The sequence below is a fragment of the Pecten maximus genome, chromosome 1 (assembly GCF_902652985.1).
Source record: "Pecten maximus chromosome 1, xPecMax1.1, whole genome shotgun sequence".
In the NCBI taxonomy this organism is placed as follows: domain Eukaryota; kingdom Metazoa; phylum Mollusca; class Bivalvia; order Pectinida; family Pectinidae; genus Pecten; species Pecten maximus.
Genome location: NC_047015.1, coordinates 1710526 through 1729673, shown reverse-complemented (window position 1 = coordinate 1729673; position 19148 = coordinate 1710526). Strand labels below are relative to the sequence as shown.

At 39.2% G+C, this 19148-nt stretch overlaps 1 protein-coding gene across 6 annotated transcripts in view; it reads left to right on the top strand.

Annotated features, from left to right (window-relative positions):
• Positions 1 to 17930, top strand: part of LOC117321971 — a 37331-nt gene extending 19401 nt beyond the window's left edge. For 2 of the 6 annotated variants that reach the window (XM_033876626.1, XM_033876617.1), the window contains 6 exons: positions 3150 to 3265; positions 7904 to 8214; positions 11872 to 12024; positions 12589 to 13296; positions 15349 to 15444; positions 17190 to 17930. In XM_033876626.1, the coding sequence (XP_033732517.1) occupies positions 3165 to 3265; positions 7904 to 8214; positions 11872 to 12024; positions 12589 to 13296; positions 15349 to 15443 (1368 nt within the window). In that variant the 5' untranslated portion in view covers positions 3150 to 3164 and the 3' untranslated portion in view covers position 15444; positions 17190 to 17930. Of the gene's footprint in view, positions 1 to 2585; positions 2705 to 3149; positions 3266 to 7703; positions 7790 to 7903; positions 8215 to 11871; positions 12025 to 12588; positions 13297 to 15348; positions 15445 to 17189 lie in introns of those variants that run through there. The other 4 variants (XM_033876632.1, XM_033876639.1, XM_033876657.1 and 1 more) reach the window with 4 other exon arrangements.
• Positions 17931 to 19148: the final 1218 nt, after the last annotated feature.

Sequence of the window (19148 nt, the reverse complement as noted above, 5' to 3'; positions counted from 1 at the left end):
TTATAGGTCAGGTGTTAATATCGATAGGTTATAGGTCAGGTGGTAATATCGATAGGTTATAGGTCAGGTGTTAACATCGATAGGTTATAGGTCAGGTGTTAACATCGATAGGTTATAGGTCAGGTGTTAACATCACAGGGGATGGGTCATTTAAATTCAATGACATTTCGTGTAAAAATCCATTTTTAGTCATACTTTATTGCATAAATCATGACTTCGATTAAGGAAGAGACAGTGCCGATGGTGTTATTACTAATATAGGGCTAACCCGCTTACATACCAATACGTTGGTTATGAGGGGTCATCATTAAAACCTCACGGGACATCTGGTAAACTCGGATCATACCCACCGCTGGCGTGTAATATAACAAAGTTATGGCAATGACGAAGCGGTTCTGAATTAGACATTTCATGTGTGTTCTACTATTTCAAATGTCATTAAAACAATATTTAGACAAGTATAGACTAGTATTTCAGACATTCGAATTTCATTTTAATTTTAGCTGACCATTGAATCAGTAATCCGTCTTTTAGGTTACGGTACGGACTGGGTACACTGCCCGTGTACACAGTCAGCCGACGAGTGCCTTGTTTTGTTAGCGAGACGTAGTAAAATTGTGTCTTATTTCTCCCGGGAAATAGAATGGTAATATTGCAAAGAACAAATCTAGCCCGAAGACTTCCGTGGCGAGGGTAAACTTAATATAGACTACAGAGTTAGGGGTGGTAATCGAGAAGTAGCATGTTAAATGACAGAAAGACACGTCTCATAAATTATCTCATTTATAAACTGATATTTGTAGGCCATATAATTTCATTTTCTACACCTGTAAGTATAACCCGGCCAATCCAAGTGACAGGTTAACGCTATCGTCACCCAAGGCACATCACCGGGAGGTCAACGTCCATAGCACATTACAACATCAGTCTTTTCCTTGAAATAATAATGGCGATCGTAAAACGACAAAAATAGTCTTCATATTTTTGAAATACATGCCTTATTCGGAATCTCAAACAATGAATTCAACTACAGAGGACGGGGGAATAGGTATGCTACAAGAAATCAGAAGAGGGGAATTACACAATAGAAATAATTGAAATCGTATAACCTACAACTTGGTGGTAAGCTGTCCCTGATTGTAATAAGGTACTATTTATAACATCTGTGTGACGTAACAACACTTTGATGTCAGTTGTTTTAAGTTCAGGAGGTTATATAGAAGTGGCCAATAAATCATAGCCATGTTTAAACATGGTTGATAAGAAATCTTGACAAGACCTCTTACAATGTACCTGTCCTGAAGCTATACAAGTCGGTCAGGAAGGTCGAAAACCATTCTTGTTAAACATGCAGTTATTCGACGTTGAAAGCCAGACGCATATTTAAGTGCATCAGTGGTAAAAACTACCTTATGGTCTACACCTACAAAAACATTTCATACATGGTATGTCAATGTATAATATCCATATTACCGGATATCCTCACACCAAATTATCTTATATCCTGATACCAAATTATCGTATATCCTTACACCAAATTATTTAATATCCTTACACCAAATTATCTTATATCCTTACACCAAATTATTTAATATCCTTACACCAAATTATTTAATATCCTTACACCAAATTAACTAATATCCTTGTACCTAATTATCTTATGTCCTTACACCAAATTATCTTATATCCTTACACCAAATTATCTTATATCCTTACACCAAATTATTTAATATCCTTACACCAAATTAACTAATATCCTTGTACCTAATTATCCAATATCCTTACACCATATTAACTGATATTCTTGTACCAAAATGTATAATATCTTTGTAACAAATTATCTTATATCCTTACACTAAATTATCTTTTATCCTTACACCAAATTATCTTTTATCCTTACACCAAATTATCTTAAATCCTTGTACCAAATTGTCTGATATCCTCACACCAAATTATCTTATATCCTTACACCAAATTATCTTACATTATATATGTCCTTACACCAAATTATCTTATATCCTTACACCAAATTATCTTATATCCTTGTACCTAATTATCCATATATCCTTACACCAAATCAACTGATATTCTTGTACCAAAATAAATAATATCTTTGTACCAAATTATCTAATAGCCTTACACCAAATTATCTAATATCCTCACACCAAATTATCTAATATCCTCACACCAAATTATCTAATAGCCCTGTTAATTCATACCGAAATTGTTTTGAGTTCGCCTTTTTTCTGTACTGCAGACTGTATACTCAATGATGTAGACAACGTTATTCCTACAAAGACACTTCCATTACAGCGGATAACAATTTCTGTTTTAAATAGAAAATTTTAATACATAGCTAAAATTAATTTTATCACAACTTACTAGAAAATCATTCAATACACTTTCACATTTGCCAATTAAACGGACCTAACAACATTTGTCGAGTCAATAAAGCCACTGGGCGTATACCTGTAACCAGCTGAGTCATTGTGCATCTTCATGTTCGCTTTGATTGGTCGGGTGGCCAGCTTCAGCGGCTGAGTAGTTGATGTATTCCCGGAAAGGTTGTTGTGATCGTGATTGCGACATCTGGTGTCGGTCGGCAGTTAACATATCGATTAGTATATAGTGGGAAACATAACTACATATGTATACCGGTATTGTATAGACACAAAGGGAGTACCATACTTCACAAATGTTAAAGGTAGGTATATACTATCGATATCATTTTAATGAAACAACATATACACATGTTTAGTGTTGTTTTGTAACTCAATCATACTTCCCTGTTTAGATTTGGACATTTCTTTTGGTCCTTTTTGAGTTATCTCCGTCACCCCACGGTAGGCGCTAAGCATCACTGACGAGCCCTAGAAGAATGAGACAGATGTTTGATTCAATTAACTATCGATTTTTCAATATTAAGTCGATTCCGATACCTATATCTGCGAGAGGAACTTGGTATACGGCGACGTTGAATAGATGACCATACCTAGGTATGCGGGAAGAACTTAAAAGTCGACGTAATATATGGGTGTATGGCACCGTTGAGAAGAAGATTGTCATATCTTGCGGTTGTAGATATCCTTCTATGATGTCCATGTTTCCTAAGTGAATATTGCTCTACAAAACATTGTATCTCTTTACAGGCGTAATAACCAACCATGGTGAACACACAGGAACTCATCGCCATCATCGGCGGCTCCATCGCTGGTCTCATCGTTCTCCTCGTCCTCATAGCTATCATGATCTACTGTACATGCGGGTAAGACATGAATTCGTTTAATATTTTGCCTATATTGTTTGATAAGGCGGGCCCTATAAATTGTTGGTAGCTATATTTAGTCCGAAGGACTGTTTCTCAGCAAGCTTCAGTCGATGATGGCTTGTGACCATTCCTAGATGAGTTTCAGTCTACAGTAGCTTATGACCATTTCTCGGCGAGTACCAGTATATTGGTGGCCTGTAACTGTTCCTCAGTGAGTTTCAGTCTATTGGTGGCCTGTGACTATTCCTCGGTGAGTTTCAGTCTATTGGTGGCCTGTGACTGTTTCTCAGTGAGTTTCAGTATAGTGGTGGTCTGTGACTATTCCTCGGTGAATTTCAGTCTATTGGTGGCCTGTGACTGTTCCTCAATGAGTTTCAGTCTATTGGTGGATTGTAACTGTTCCTCGGTGAATTTCAGTCTATTGGTGGCCTGTGACTGTTCCTCAGTGAGTTTCAGTCTATTGGTGGCCTTGACTATTCCTCGGTGAGTTTCAGTCTATTGGTGGATTTTGACTGTTCCTCAGCGAGTTTCAGTCTATTGGTGGCCTGTGACTGTTCCTCAGTGAGTTTCAGTCTATTGGTGGCCTGTGACTGTTCCTCAGCGAGTTTCAGTCTATTGGTGGCCTGTGACTGTTCCTCAGTGAGTTTCAGTCTATTGGTGGCCTGTGACTGTTCCTCAGCGAGTTTCAGTCTATTGGTGGATTTTGACTATTCCTCAGTTTTTAGTCTATGATAGCTTGTCCCTTCCATTGACACATGTGACTGGTGCCGAGCAACACAGGTCGACAATTCATTAAACAATTTGAAAAATCTATAGAGTCCTGTGGTAATGACATTCGTAAAGCTTGGGCTGGTCGAGCTGATATTTTAGATATACTTAAAGTGTAAAGTAGATGTTTATTGGGTGCCTCGTCCTGAGGGTCTGTACAGACGTTTATTGGGTGCCTCGCCCTGAGGGTCTGTACAGACGTTTATTGGGTGCCTCGTCCTGAGGGTCTGTACAGACGTTTATTGGGTGCCTCGTCCTGAGGGTCTGTACAGACGTTTATTGGGTGCCTCGCGCTGAGGGTCTGTACAGACGTTTATTGGGTGCCTCGTCCTGAGGGTCTGTACAGACGTTTATTGGGTGCCTCGTCCTGAGGGTCTGTACAGACGTTTATTGGGTGCCTCGTCCTGAGGGTCTGTACAGACGTTTATTGGGTGCCTCGTCCTGAGGGTCTGTACAGACGTTTATTGGGTGCCTCGTCCTGAGGGTCTGTACAGACGTTTATTGGGTGCCTCGTGCTGTGGGTCTGTACAGACGTTTATTGGGTGCCTCGTGCTGTGTGTCTGTACAGACGTTTATTGGGTGCCTCGCGCTGTGGGTCTGTACAGACGTTTATTGGGTGCCTCGTCCTGAGGGTCTGTACAGACGTTTATTGGGTGCCTCGCGCTGTGGGTCTGTACAGACGTTTATTGGGTGCCTCGTCCTGAGGGTCTGTACAGACGTTTATTGGGTGCCTCGTCCTGAGGGTCTGTACAGACGTTTATTGGGTGCCTCGTCCTGAGGGTCTGTACAGACGTTTATTGGGTGCCTCGTCCTGAGGGTCTGTACAGACGTTTATTGGGTGCCTCGTCCTGAGGGTCTGTACAGACGTTTATTGGGTGCCTCGTGCTGTGGGTCTGTACAGACGTTTATTGGGTGCCTCGTGCTGTGGGTCTGTACAGACGTTTATTGGGTGCCTCGTCCTGAGGGTCTGTACAGACGTTTATTGGGTGCCTCGTCCTGAGGGTCTGTACAGACGTTTATTGGGTGCCTCGTCCTGAGGGTCTGTACAGACGTTTATTGGGTGCGACGTCCTGAGGGTCTGTACAGACGTTTATTGGGTGCGACGTCCTGAGGGTCTGTACACACTGATGTTGACCTATACCGACTATGTTGACGGGTATCAGTCGACAGGTGCCCGCGGGTCGTCAAGGAGTCACATTGATGACCAAGAATAGACATTTAGGACACATTTTAGTCGGGTGAAGGATTGTCGGTCTGTAACATAAAGTCACACACATTAATTAAGATACACAGTGATGTAGTCACTGGCGTTAGTACAAATCGTCATATTTTCACAAGCCAGTGAAAAAGTGGATTTAACGTCGGCTTCCTAGTCTTTGTCAGCGATCTTATAACTGTCTAGTGAAGTAACATAAATAACGTTTGGGACAGATTTCAATCGTTTACAAAAAGCTTGTAATCCAGAAATCTACGATATCCGTATACCTTGACGAACGCTTTTATGGTTTAGAGTGAAAAAAAATCTTATCAATAAATGTATTGCTTCATACCACCTAGAGAATGTCAACAATGTGAGCTAGCTGTTTATTACACCGCTCCATACCAGCTAGCGTATGTGGGCTAACAGGCCTTAACTTGATCCAGTCAGATAACCGGGGTTAGTTGTCACCGGGTAGATAACCCGATATTTTCTGCCACCTGTAAGCTAACCTGCCTTAACTTGATCCAGTCAGATAGCCATACGTTAACTTTCCCACGTTGGATTAAGAACACAATGTTGATAAGCATGATAATCGATAGACACTGGTGACAAAGTCAAGAAAACACATAGGAAATTATTTATGCAACAAAATGAATCAAAATCATTCTGGTCTGAATACTTCTAACTTCCATACTTTTAAGAAAGATACCAGATGCAAGAAACTGTCCCAACAAAATAAATAAACCCAAATAAAGAGCAGATCCCGTGGAATTATAAAGCTTTAATAGGAAACAAACAATCTAAGATAATGAACAAAAACAATCCTCCGTAAGGAAATCATAAAGAGGACAAAACGAATTTTACAGAAAGGAAAAAACCGTAAATCCAACTGGCCTTATCTAGTTAACATCTTATGTCACAACTGCCCCCCCCCCCCCCCCCCCCCCCCCCCCCCCCCCCCCCCAGAAATTCTAAAGTTATAACAAAAACCTGGAAAAAGACAACACTAGCGAAGGGCCATTAAGATCAGATGACTACTAGTCGATAACACAAACAATATCACTCTGTATTCACAGTGGGACAGGACAACAAACCATAAATACAACCAAGTAACATTCCAAAAAATGCCACTTATACACTACTAAACAATATTGACCCTTCTAAAGTCACTTGTCCAGGTGAAATCTATGGACGTATACTCAAACTCTTCTCCACTGAGCTTGTACCAACCCTCACACAGATCTTCAATAGGTCCTTACAGAGTGGCGAGGTTCCCACTGAGCTTGTACCAACCCTCACACAGATCGTCAATAGGTCCTTACAGAGTGGCGAGGTTCCCACTGAGCTTGTACCAACCCTCACACAGATCTTCAATAGGTCCTTACAGAGTGGCGAGGTTCCCACTGAGCTTGTACCAACCCTCACACAGATCTTCAATAGGTCCTTACAGAGTGGCGAGGTTCCCACTGAGCTTGTACCAACCCTCACACAGATCGTCAATAGTTCCTTACAGAGTGGCGAGGTTCCCACTGAGCTTGTACCAACCCTCACACAGATCGTCAATAGGTCCTTACAGAGTGGCGAGGTTCCCACTGAGCTTGTACCAACCCTCACACAGATGTTCAGTAGGTCCTTACAGAGTGGCGAGGTTCCCACTGAGCTTGTACCAACCCTCACACAGATCTTCAATAGGTCCTTACAGAGTGGCGAGGTTCCCACTGAGCTTGTACCAACCCTCACACAGATCTTCAATAGGTCCTTACAGAGTGGCGAGGTTCTCACTGATAGGAAGCAAGCGAATGTCACCAATCATCTCATCCTACAAACCTAAAGGTCACCACTCATCTCATCCTACAAACCTAAAGGTCACACTTTGGAAAAAAAATCAAATATGCTAAATATCTGGGGGTAACATTATCACACAACATGAACTGGGACAGACACATTGACACTCTAACATTATAAAAATATTCCAAAAAAGAGTACAAAGAAGATCTGCTTGTTACATTACAGACCGCCATCACAACATATCAGACAAACACACAGAGATAACATCAGGCTTACAAGGTTTTATTAAATACACAACCAACTTTTGTGAATAGACGCATGATTTGACATGAAACCACCAGTAAAAACTACACGCTCATCCCTGTACCCTGTCTGTATCAACAATCCTCATTCCACAGACTACTTTTAATACAGCTTCTTTCTAAATATCATACAGATTTGGAATTCTCTACCGCCAGATATCGTCACTTCAGGGTCCCTAGCAAGCTTTAAACTGAAGCTAAGGGCGACTTTGAAGCTAAGGGCGACTTTATCCATGTACACTGTAAATGTTATCTTTTATCAGCCTGTCTATGTCGTTGAATAATCATCACTGTAGTGATGGACCAAATGTAAATGTAGATGTAATCATTGTAATGAAGTGTATATTTATGTATGGTTATGTATCAACTTTAACAGGACAGAGGACAAACAACCCAGACATAATCGGATATCGAAAGAACTGCCAGAGAATCACGTGTTACGTGTGTTTTATCCGGCCGGAGGTGAGAACGGTTGACCCGCATGTTGGAAAAGGGTTCACCTTGGCTGCAATAACTAAAATATATTATTTGGTTTGGGCTGCATGTTTTGTTTAACGACATTGTATTTCTTTACAGGCGAATGCGTGATAGCAAAAACCGTGGGAGAAGCTTTCAGCATTTGAATTCAACTACAGATGCAAGTCTTAGTAAAAATAGCAACTTTGGTAATGGCCTTGACCCTCACCTTGATCCACGACTTGACCCTCGCATTGACCCCAGAATGGAACCACGTGTTGACCCCCGGCTTCCCAAGGTCGGGAGCGCAGGACTGTGGATGGGAGCACCGTCTATGTACTCGACAGGTCCGTCCGATGCCTATTACGTTGATAGACCAAAGCGGGCTCCGTCTCTACAGAGAGCCACGTCAGAGCAGAGACTAGCCCAGTGTAGGTTACTCGTGACTAGTCCTGTACCCTGGCTTACTAACCAGTGTTTTCTATGGCCTTACCACTAATATGTATACATTGTATCTGTTTTTCTTGCTTTATCGCTTAATAGTTTCCCTATGTTTCGCAATAGCTTCATTGCATTATTATTTTGTATGTTCAGGTCAACAAATTATTTTCTTTATGTTGATCTGGATTTTTTGCTGAGTATTTCTTCTCTTGAATCATGAACACAGCCCTATAAACGCACGGGGTCGACGATACTTGGACACATCGTCTGTTCTAATAGATATAATAATAAAGTATTATTGTGTAGTGAAACTTTCTTGTACCTTGAATATTACGCGAGGAAAGCGTTAAATATATGTTTTAAATCAGTAGCTAATTATTATTGGTAGGTATGGGTAATATAAACTATAGGAATACCTGTCCTACATTTGTCCCTACCTATATACTGTAGGAATACCTGTCCTACATCTGTCCCTACCTGTATACTGTAGGAATACCTGTCCTTCATCTGTCCCGACCTGTATACTGTATGAATACCTGTCCTACATCTGTCCCTACCTGTTAACTGTAGGAATACCTGTCCTACATCTATCCCTACCTGTTAACTGTAGGAATACCTGCCCTACATCTGTCTCTACCTATAAACTGTAGGAATACCTGTCCTACATCTGTCCCTACCTATAAACTGTAGGAATACCTGTCCTACATCTGTCCCTACCTATAAACTGTAGGAATACCTGTCCTACATCTGTCCCTACCTATAAACTGTAGGAATACCTGTCCTACATCTGTCCCTACCTATAAACTGTAGGAATACCTGTCCTACATCTGTCCCTACCTGTATACTGTAGGACTGCCTACCCTGTATCTGTCCCTACCTGTATACTGTAGGAATACCTGTCCTACATCTGTTCCTATCCCTGTACTGTAGGAATACCTGTCCTACATCTGTTCCTATCCCTGTACTGTATGAATACCTGTCCTACATCTGTCCCTACCTGTATTCTGTATGAATACCTGTCCTACATCTGTCCCTACCTGTATACTGTAGGACTGCCTGTGTCGTGCTATGCCGTCCTACTTATGTACATTTGTATGGTAATGAAATCTACAATTCATACGACGCTCTGAATGACTTTGATTTTACTATCCCCCACCAAAAGAATGGACAAGTGTTATCCGATACAATCTGGACCTAATTATATTCTAATATGACCTAGAAGTTGATACTGCTCCATTAGAATTCGTATTCAGCTGTCTCTGTAACCCACACCGCTTACTGTTGTCAGCCTGTAATATTTACCTGGTCTTCTCCCCTGTATCACGCATGTTCTGTCCAATACTTACCTTATCTCTCATCTTGGGTAGATCTGATGTCCTGTCTTACCTTATCTCTCATCTTGGGTAGATCTGATGTCCTGCCCAATACTTACCTTATCTCTCATCTTGGGTAGATCTGATGTCCTGCCCAATACTTACCTTATCTCTCATCTTGGGTAGATCTGATGTCCTGTCTTACCTTATCTCTCATCTTGGGTAGATCTGATGTCCTGTCTTACCTTATCTCTCATCTTGGGTAGATCTGATGTCCTGCCCAATACTTACCTTATCTCTCATCTTGGGTAGATCTGATGTCCTGCCCAATACTTACCTTATCTCTCATCGTGGGTAGATCTGATGTCCTGTCTTACCTTATCTCTCATCTTGGGTAGATCTGATGTCCTGTCTTACCTTATCTCTCATCTTGGGTAGATCTGATGTCCTGTCTTTCCTTATCTCTCATCTTGGGTAGATCTGATGTTCTGTCTTACTTTATCTCTCATCTTGGGTAGATCTGATGTCCTGTCTTACCTTATCTCTCATCTTGGGTAGATCTGATGTCCAATGCTTACCTTATCTCGCATCTTGGGTAGATCTGATGTCCAATGCTTACCTTATCTCGCATCTTGGGTAGATCTGATGTCCTGTCCAATGCTTACCTTATCTCGCACCTTTGGTAGATCTGACCATATATTGAATGGCATGTTTTTGTAGTTCCGTGCATGTGATGTCGTTTGTGATGGAAAATGTTGAACTGTTTTGTATAAATTATGTTGTGCATAATTATGATGTTATACATATATATCTTGTATCTGTATACAAATTAACAAGCTTTGTATGTACGCTGAAATGGCTGTGTTCTGACCTGACTATAGAGCTAAATTGGGTGACGAATACATTGCTATTGTGAGCCTGTGTTTAGTCCTGGGACAGTAATATCGTACTGATGTCATTATGGCGCAAAATTTATATTGGAGAATGCTGTGAATAGTATACAAACTACTTCTATTGGAGAATGCTGTGAATAGTATACAAACTACTTATATTGGAGAATGCTGTGAATAGTATACAAACTATTCACAGGATTGTATAAGACTGGAGGTAGTGCTTTCCGTCAGATTCTTCTGTAAATATTGAACATAAGGGTTTGATGTATATATAACCACCGTCCCTGTAGGGACTTTGTTAAAATTAATACATTAAGACAGGTCTACAGTAAAGGTTCTGTAGGTAAACATCATGTTATTCTGTACCGGACGTAAGCAGTTCTATATTTGTGTGTTATTAGCAAGTGTTTTGAAATCTGTCGAAATGTGAACAAACTGTGACTGGGGCTTGGAAACAAACTGTGATTGGGGCCCGGATGTTACGTCACTTAGGCGCCATCTGCCGAGTAAACCGTGGGTTTACGCACGTACGCCGTGTGGTGTGACATACCGCGCTGATTTCCTTTATCATTGTTTTGTATTGTATTGTTTTACTGGGTGTTCGTGTCACCGTGGCATTGTTTTTATATTTTATTCTTTACTCTTTTTTTTTCATTGTCTATTGTTTATTTTTTTTTTATCAATTCAGTGATGAATTCAGTATGTATCAAAAAATCATCAGTGAAGCTAGATAGAAGTCAGTGTTTAAAATATTGAATAATAAAAATGATGGAATGAGTTAGAGAGTATATCCCAATATGTTAGACGACCTGTACATTCTAATTAGGTAACAGGACATGACATTTAGGACAAGTTTTCTCTCTGTCATCAGTCACTGCTATAGACATTTAATCGTATGACGGAAATGTGATTACTGTTATTAAATTGGTGGACATTACTTCTAAGAAATATGTAATTAATGTTTTAAATTACTGGAAGGTATTTGCTGCAAGGTGACACTGTATGCAAAGTCTTTTTATGAATAATGCATCAAGGAGCCTAAGAAGGACGAGACAGCAGTTTGAAGCAGTTTTATGAATTACTCGATATATACTATTTAGAATGGGGATATTTCCTCCTGTTTATCGTTTATGATTGACAGGAACCTCAGACCTACAAAAGTTACCATTCTATAAAAATATTTTCGTTTGCCTTTTTCATATTAAGACAAAACATAATTTGATTTTCCTTGTGACGTCATTAGGTTCATCTTGTAGGTTATATTCCATCTCTTCGTTACTGAACTCTGCTTGTAGTAGTCGCTAATCAATTCCCAGAGAAAACATTGATCTTACCTCTTGACAATTATGCAAGAATCGATACTACACTACCTTAAACCTCGCTGAGTCACTGTATCGCATTAATTAATTATTGACTAATTACCGTACCCGCCTGTTTCTAGCGGCCAATGGCCACATGGTGTACCAGGGGAACATGCAGCAGCTGTACCACAGCCAACAGGTGCCTAGTCACGTGTACCACCCATACAACTCCAACTACGTACACGGGGGTGTACACGGGGGTGTGTACCCATACAACTTCGGCGGACAGCGAGGTACAGCTAGTATAACAACAATAGTATACGTCATTTATAGTTCAATGGTAATGTAAATGTGAAGGAATAATTAACGAAAGCGAAATGCATGAACATATGCCAACTTAGATTGCCTTTGTTCTTCAATATTTCCACGTTCTTCCTATATGAGTAAATCTATTAGCTAGCCTATATCTATTAATAGTATTTCGGTATTAGTACTCTCGGCTATTCTCTATCATAGCATCTATGTCATTCTTATCTCGTATTCTATATGATGTACTGTAAACGTACTTATTTTAGCGCAATCAAATTTTAGCGCATTTGCAGATTTTAGCCAGTTAGCGCAATGATGAATTAGCGCATCCACAGAACTTTCTATAGAAATGGAACGTACAAAAAGTAATTAGCGCAATCATAATTTAGCGCAAGGCTTCCAGCGCGAAAAGCGCTAAAATAAAATTACCGCTAAAATATGTACGTTTACAGTATTCTGTTCTTCTCACTTTGTAAATGGACGTCCAGTATGCGAGGATCGCCGTAACACAATCTATAATGTTACATGTTGATGTTTTGTTTGTGCAGATCGTTCTATTATAGTGGAGTACCAGGATGAGGAGCAGTACTACCATAATTATAGAAGGAACGATGAGGACTCGGTCAGAAAGGGGTCGAAGGTCAAACGCACACACAGTGATCTCACAGGTACCAAGAGAAAGAAGGAACGCAAACGAAGGGAATCGCCGGCGTTTGAGAGAACAAGGAAAGAGGAAAGACCCCGAAATGAGGATCGAGGAAGAACTGCATCCGTGGAGGTACATAATCGACAAAAGAAGGCGCCCCCTCCACCTCCCCAGGGTGGTCCTAGGTACTCTGAGGAACAAAGCAAATCTCTAGACTTTAACGACCAGCCTCTGTCGACACAGTGCGCAACCGATAGTGCCAAACTTCGTGCAATGCAAGAGAAATCCAGGGAGCACGAACTCAGCAATAAGTGGCGGAATCAGGACGAACTGAAACTCAACCTTCCCGTCAGTGATGACGACGAGCGTGGCAGTGTGCACGTGCGATCTTATGAATACAAAGGTGAATTGAAAAAACCTGAAAATAGACATAGTTCATCTAGCACGAAAACTGATGGTGTCGCAAGGGCTTATGTAAAATCTTCCAAACATTCACATTCAAATCCAGCATTTTCATCGGACGAAATCGTCAGCTCCACAGCAAGGAAGGATGCTCCGTCTCCTGGCACCAAACACCGTAAATTGGAGAAGACTGAAAGTAACACAGATGGTAAGGATGATTGTTTATCATTAATGACCCGCACACCTGTATACCATTAATGACCCGTACACCTGTATACCATTAATGACCCGTACACCTGTTTATATCATTAATGACCCGTACACCTGTTTATACCATTAATGACCCGTACACCTGTATATCATTAATGACCCGTACACCTGTTTATATCATTAATGACCCGTACACCTGAATACCATTAATGACCCGTACACCTGAATACCATTAATGACCCGTACACCTGTATACCATTAATGACCAGTACACCTGTATACCATTAATGACCCGTACACCTGTTTATATCATTAATGACCCGTACACCTGTTTATATCATTAATGACCTGTACACCTGTTTATATCATTAATGACCCGTACACCTGAATACCATTAATGACCCGTACACCTGTTTACCATTAATGACCCGTACACCTGTATACCATTAATGACCCGTACACCTGTTCATATCATAAATGACCCGGACACCTGTTTATATCATTAATGTCTTTCACACCTGTTTATATCAATAATGACCAGTACACCTGTATATACCATTAAAGACCCGTACACCTGTTTATATCATTAATGACTTTCACACCTGTGTATCTCATTAATGACCCGTACACCTGAATACCATTAATGACCCATTCACCTGTATACCATTAATGACCCGTACACCTGTTTACCATTAATGACCCGTACACCTGTATTCCATTAATGACCCGTACGCCTGCATATCCGCTTGCCTGTTGTCGTATCGTCTTATCCTTTTGTATTATCTATGCAATAAGATTTGTTGAAATGGAATAAATTGATAGCCCGTACACTTGTATATCAGACTCATTAAACATCCGTACACTTGTATATCAGACCCATTAAAGATCCGTACACTTGTATATCAGATTCATTAAATATCCGTACACTTGTATATTATACTAATTAAAGATCCGTACACTTGTATATCAGACCCATTAAAGATCCGTACACTTGTATATTATACTAATTAAAGATCCGTACACTTGTATATTATACTAATTAAAGATCCGTACACTTGTATATCAGACCCATTAAAGATCCGCACACTTGTATATCAGACCCATTAAAGATCCGTACACTTGTATATTATACTAATTAAAGATCCGTACACTTGTATATCAGACCCATTAAAGATCCGCACACTTGTATATCAGACCCATTAAAGATCCGTACACTTGTATATTATACTAATTAAAGATCCGTACTAATAAAATCTATTACCTCTAAGTGATCGAGATCGGGTTATCTCAGTCGAGGGCTAAGATTCTGTAACATAATCCCAACCGAGGCATTAGCCGAGGATGTTACAGAATCTTAGCCCGAGACTGAGATAACCCGAACTCGATCACTTACAGGTAATAGATTTTTTTTCTCGCACCTCTTACATATATCTAGTTGTATAATAACAACCCATCTATATATGCGTTTAGAGTGTAAGAGTATCCCGTCTGGGGCCTCCCGGTTCAAAGCCGATTAACCACTTCATCTGCGCTTCGAATTCAGTCCTTTCGCGTAAAAATATAGTTCGGTTATATCAAAGAAGAAAAACAATGATCAATCGGTACATATTATTTTAATAATAAACAACAACCAACCAAACAATGCATAGTACATACTGCATTGCGGTTTGTGCACTTGTTCACCGATTCGAGAGTATTACGTCACTTGCGCGGATGAATACATGAATGGGTTAAAATTCCGCCAAAACTCAGGTAAAGGTACCAGACAGATCGGACGAGATAGAAAAATCTAGCACTGGGTATCACGTGAGATTTCCCTGTCCGAGGTGCGAGAAACTTGTATATTATACTAATTAAAGATCCGTACACTTGTATATTATACTAATTAAAGATCAGTACACTTGTATATTATACTAATTAAAGACCCGTAAACCTGTATATCAAACTTATTAGAAATGCCCCCCCCCCCCCCCCCCCCCCCCCCCCCCCCTCAGTAGGTGTTACCATCATGCAACTAATTGACAGATTGTGAATTGTTTGAATATTTCAGGAAAGCAAGTATCTGCTGCATTTGGTTTCCTAGACAACTATCTGTCCGATGATGATGGTGAAAGTAGGGCACAGTCACCACAGCCTTTCGTCTGAGGTACATCTTCTCATCTTTAAATCCACTTTACCGTCACTGTACAATAAGCATGGTTGGGTATAGAATATATGTTACATCTCGGGTCACTATACAATAAGCATGTTAGGTATATAATATATGTTACACCTCGCGTCACCATACAATAAGCATGGTTGGGTATATAATATATGTTACATCTCGCGTCACTATACAATAAGCATGGTTGGGTATATAATATATGTTACATCTCGGGTCACTGTACAATAAGCATGGTTGGGTATATAATATATGTTATATCTCGGGTCACTGTACAATAAGCATGTTAGGTATAGTATGTTACATCTCGCGTCACTGTACAATAAGCATGGTTGGGTATATAATATATGTTATATCTCCTGTCACTGAACAATAAGCATGGTTGGGTATAGAATATATGTTACACCTCGCGTCACTGTACAATAAGCATGGTTGGGTATATAATATATGTTATATCTCCTGTCACTATACAATAAGCATGGTTGGGTATATAATATATGTTACATTTCGCGTCACTGAACAATAAGCATGGTTGGGTATATAATATATGTTACATCTCGGGTCACTATACAATAAGCATGGTTGGGTATATAATATATGTTACATCTCGCGTCACTATACAATAAGCATGGTTGGGTATATAATATATGTTACACCTCACGTCACTGTACAATAAGCATGGTTGGGTATATAATATATGTTATATCTCCTGTCACTATACAATAAGCATGGTTGGGTATATAATATATGTTATATCTCCTGTCACTATACAATAAGCATGGTTGGGTATATAATATATGTTACATTTCGCGTCACTGAACAATAAGCATGGTTGGGTATATAATATATGTTACATCTCGGGTCACTATACAATAAGCATGGTTGGGTATATAATATATGTTACATCTCGCGTCACTATACAATAAGCATGGTTGGGTATAGAATATATGTTACACCTCACGTCACTGAACAATAAGCATGGTTGGGTATATAATATATGTTACATCTCGGGTCACTATACAATAAGCATGGTTGGGTATAGAATATATGTTACATCTCGGGTCACTATACAATAAGCATGGTTTGATATATAATATATGTTACATCTCGCGTCACTGTACAATAAGCATGTTAGGTATAATATGTTATATCTCGGGTCACTGTACAATAAGCATGGTTGGGTATATAATATATGTTATATCTCGCGTCACTGTACAATAAGCATGGTTGGGTATATAATATATGTTACATCTCGGGTCACTATACAATAAGCATGGTTGGGTATATAATATATGTTACATCTCGCGTCACTGTACAATAAGCATGGTTGGGTATATAATATATGTTACATCTCGGGTCACTGTACAATAAGCATGGTTGGGTATATAATATATGTTACATCTCGGGTCACTGTACAATAAGCATGGTTGGGTATATAATATATGTTACATCTCGGGTCACTGTACAATAAGCATGGTTGGGTATATAATATATGTTACATCTCGGGTCACTGTACAATAAGCATGGTTAGGTATACATGTATAAGATATGAGAATGTATGTTACATTTCGTCATTGTGTAAGTTGTGGATGGATACGGAATCTCTGTACGTCTCGGTATTGTACACTCAGCTTGTTATATAATTCTTGTTTTATATCCTTACTATGCAAATGTTTGTCATTTGTCACTTCATCTGGATATTACTTCAGTTTCCTGATTTATTTTTCAAGCGTGATGCAGTACATTCCAGTCAACTATACAGCGGACCAGTATCGTGACCTTACAGAACTCGGATTCGCTTATGTCAAGAACCACGGAAGAGTTGCTTGCCTGCACCTGGTCCTAGAAATCCAAAGGTGTACACAAGATGGCTGCCATGAATTCCTCTACGAAATGGTAGCCAATTAAAGCTGGTCGTGGATACTGTTGATAAGGACACAATCACAAGTCATGGCCTTGTATAACACTGAACAGGCTGATTACTAACAATTGCCAACAGAGTCTTGCCAAATCGTTGACAAAAGGTGTGAAATTCCACTTTACCTGATGTTTAAATTGTCAAAATATGATTTAAGGCAATTTGGAATATGTATTGTATAAAAATACAATATTGTAATCCATCATACACTCTTTTACTTTATATTTTCAATAGATTGTCATTTATTTCATATTTTACATCTTAAAATCTAGATTGTCATTCATTTCATATTTTACATCGTAAAATCTTCCCTTTTTTATAAAATATTTTATTTATATTCTCATGTATTCTTTTATAAGCTCGGTATAAAAGCTTCAGAAAGAATTCAAAGATGGCCAATATTACGATTTGTTTGTTTATACTCTTCTACTTCAAAAACGTATCAATCATGATATATACGGGTATTCCATCATATTATGTTTTCCGTTTTATCGGCAATACGAAAATATGTCTAGTTGATATGATCTGCATTTCTTTTATCTTTAAATGGTGTTAAGTAGACAGATATGTTCAAGTGTGATGTATGAAAGCTGTCACGTGTTCTAGTTGCGTATGGGAAGAAGATCGCAATGTTTTGCTTCATTCTCCGATCTAATCGGAAATAAATGTTTAAACGCCAGTGTTCGAGTAGACACTCAATATCAACGGGGATGAATGTTTGAACGCAAGTGTTGGAATGGATACTCCGACTTAAAATGAATGTTTAAATGACTATGTTCGAGTAAGAGGCCAGTTAATATTAGTGTTTATTGTGTTATTGATCATGTAGTACCAAAGATGTTCTCTATATATAGAGTTATATATATATCAACTAACATAGGTAATGTGGCAAAGTCGACGGGCGAGGACACACAGGATTGTCACATGATATTCACGTGACGAGATTATCTGGAGGTTCACACATCTGTCGTGAGAATTAAAACCAGTATGTATTCGGACAGAGAGTATGTTTCGAGAGGCGTCATCGTTTTATGTGCACATGTCATTATGACACGAGTGATTCAAAAAGCGCCTCGTCATAAGCGCGAAACTTTTTATGTTCATGTCTTATATGTACGATGTATAAAACTTGTGTGTTTACACACTATGAATCAGATTACATCGTCCGTTAATACTTCTGTATTGTCTTTATTTATAATCAACAAAGTATTGTGTCATTTCTATATCGTCTAATACTCAAATATCTCTGTATATATCGGATAAACTGTATAGGTATATAATTATAATAAATTATATGTCAAAAACATATACTAGCGTTCCTTGTTTATAGAAATATGTGTCAGATTTACAACAATATACAACAATTATTGATAGTAAATTGACAGAGTCACACCTGTAGTGTACTATTTATATGAGAGAACTGAGACAGTAGAATGTTATATAGAGACACACCTGTAGTGTACTATTTATATGAGAGAACTGAGACAGTAGAATGTTATATAGAGAGTCACACCTGTAGTGTACTATTTATAGGAGAGAACTGAGACAGTAGAATGTTATATAGAGACACACCTGTAGTGTACTATTTATAGGAGAGAACTGAGACAGTAGAATGTTATATAGAGAGTCACACCTGTAGTGTACTATTTATATGAGAGAACTGAGACAGTAGAATGTTATATAGAGACACACCTGTAGTGTACTATTTATATGAGAGAACTGAGACAGTAGAATGTTATATATAGAGTCACACCTGTAGTGTACTATTTAT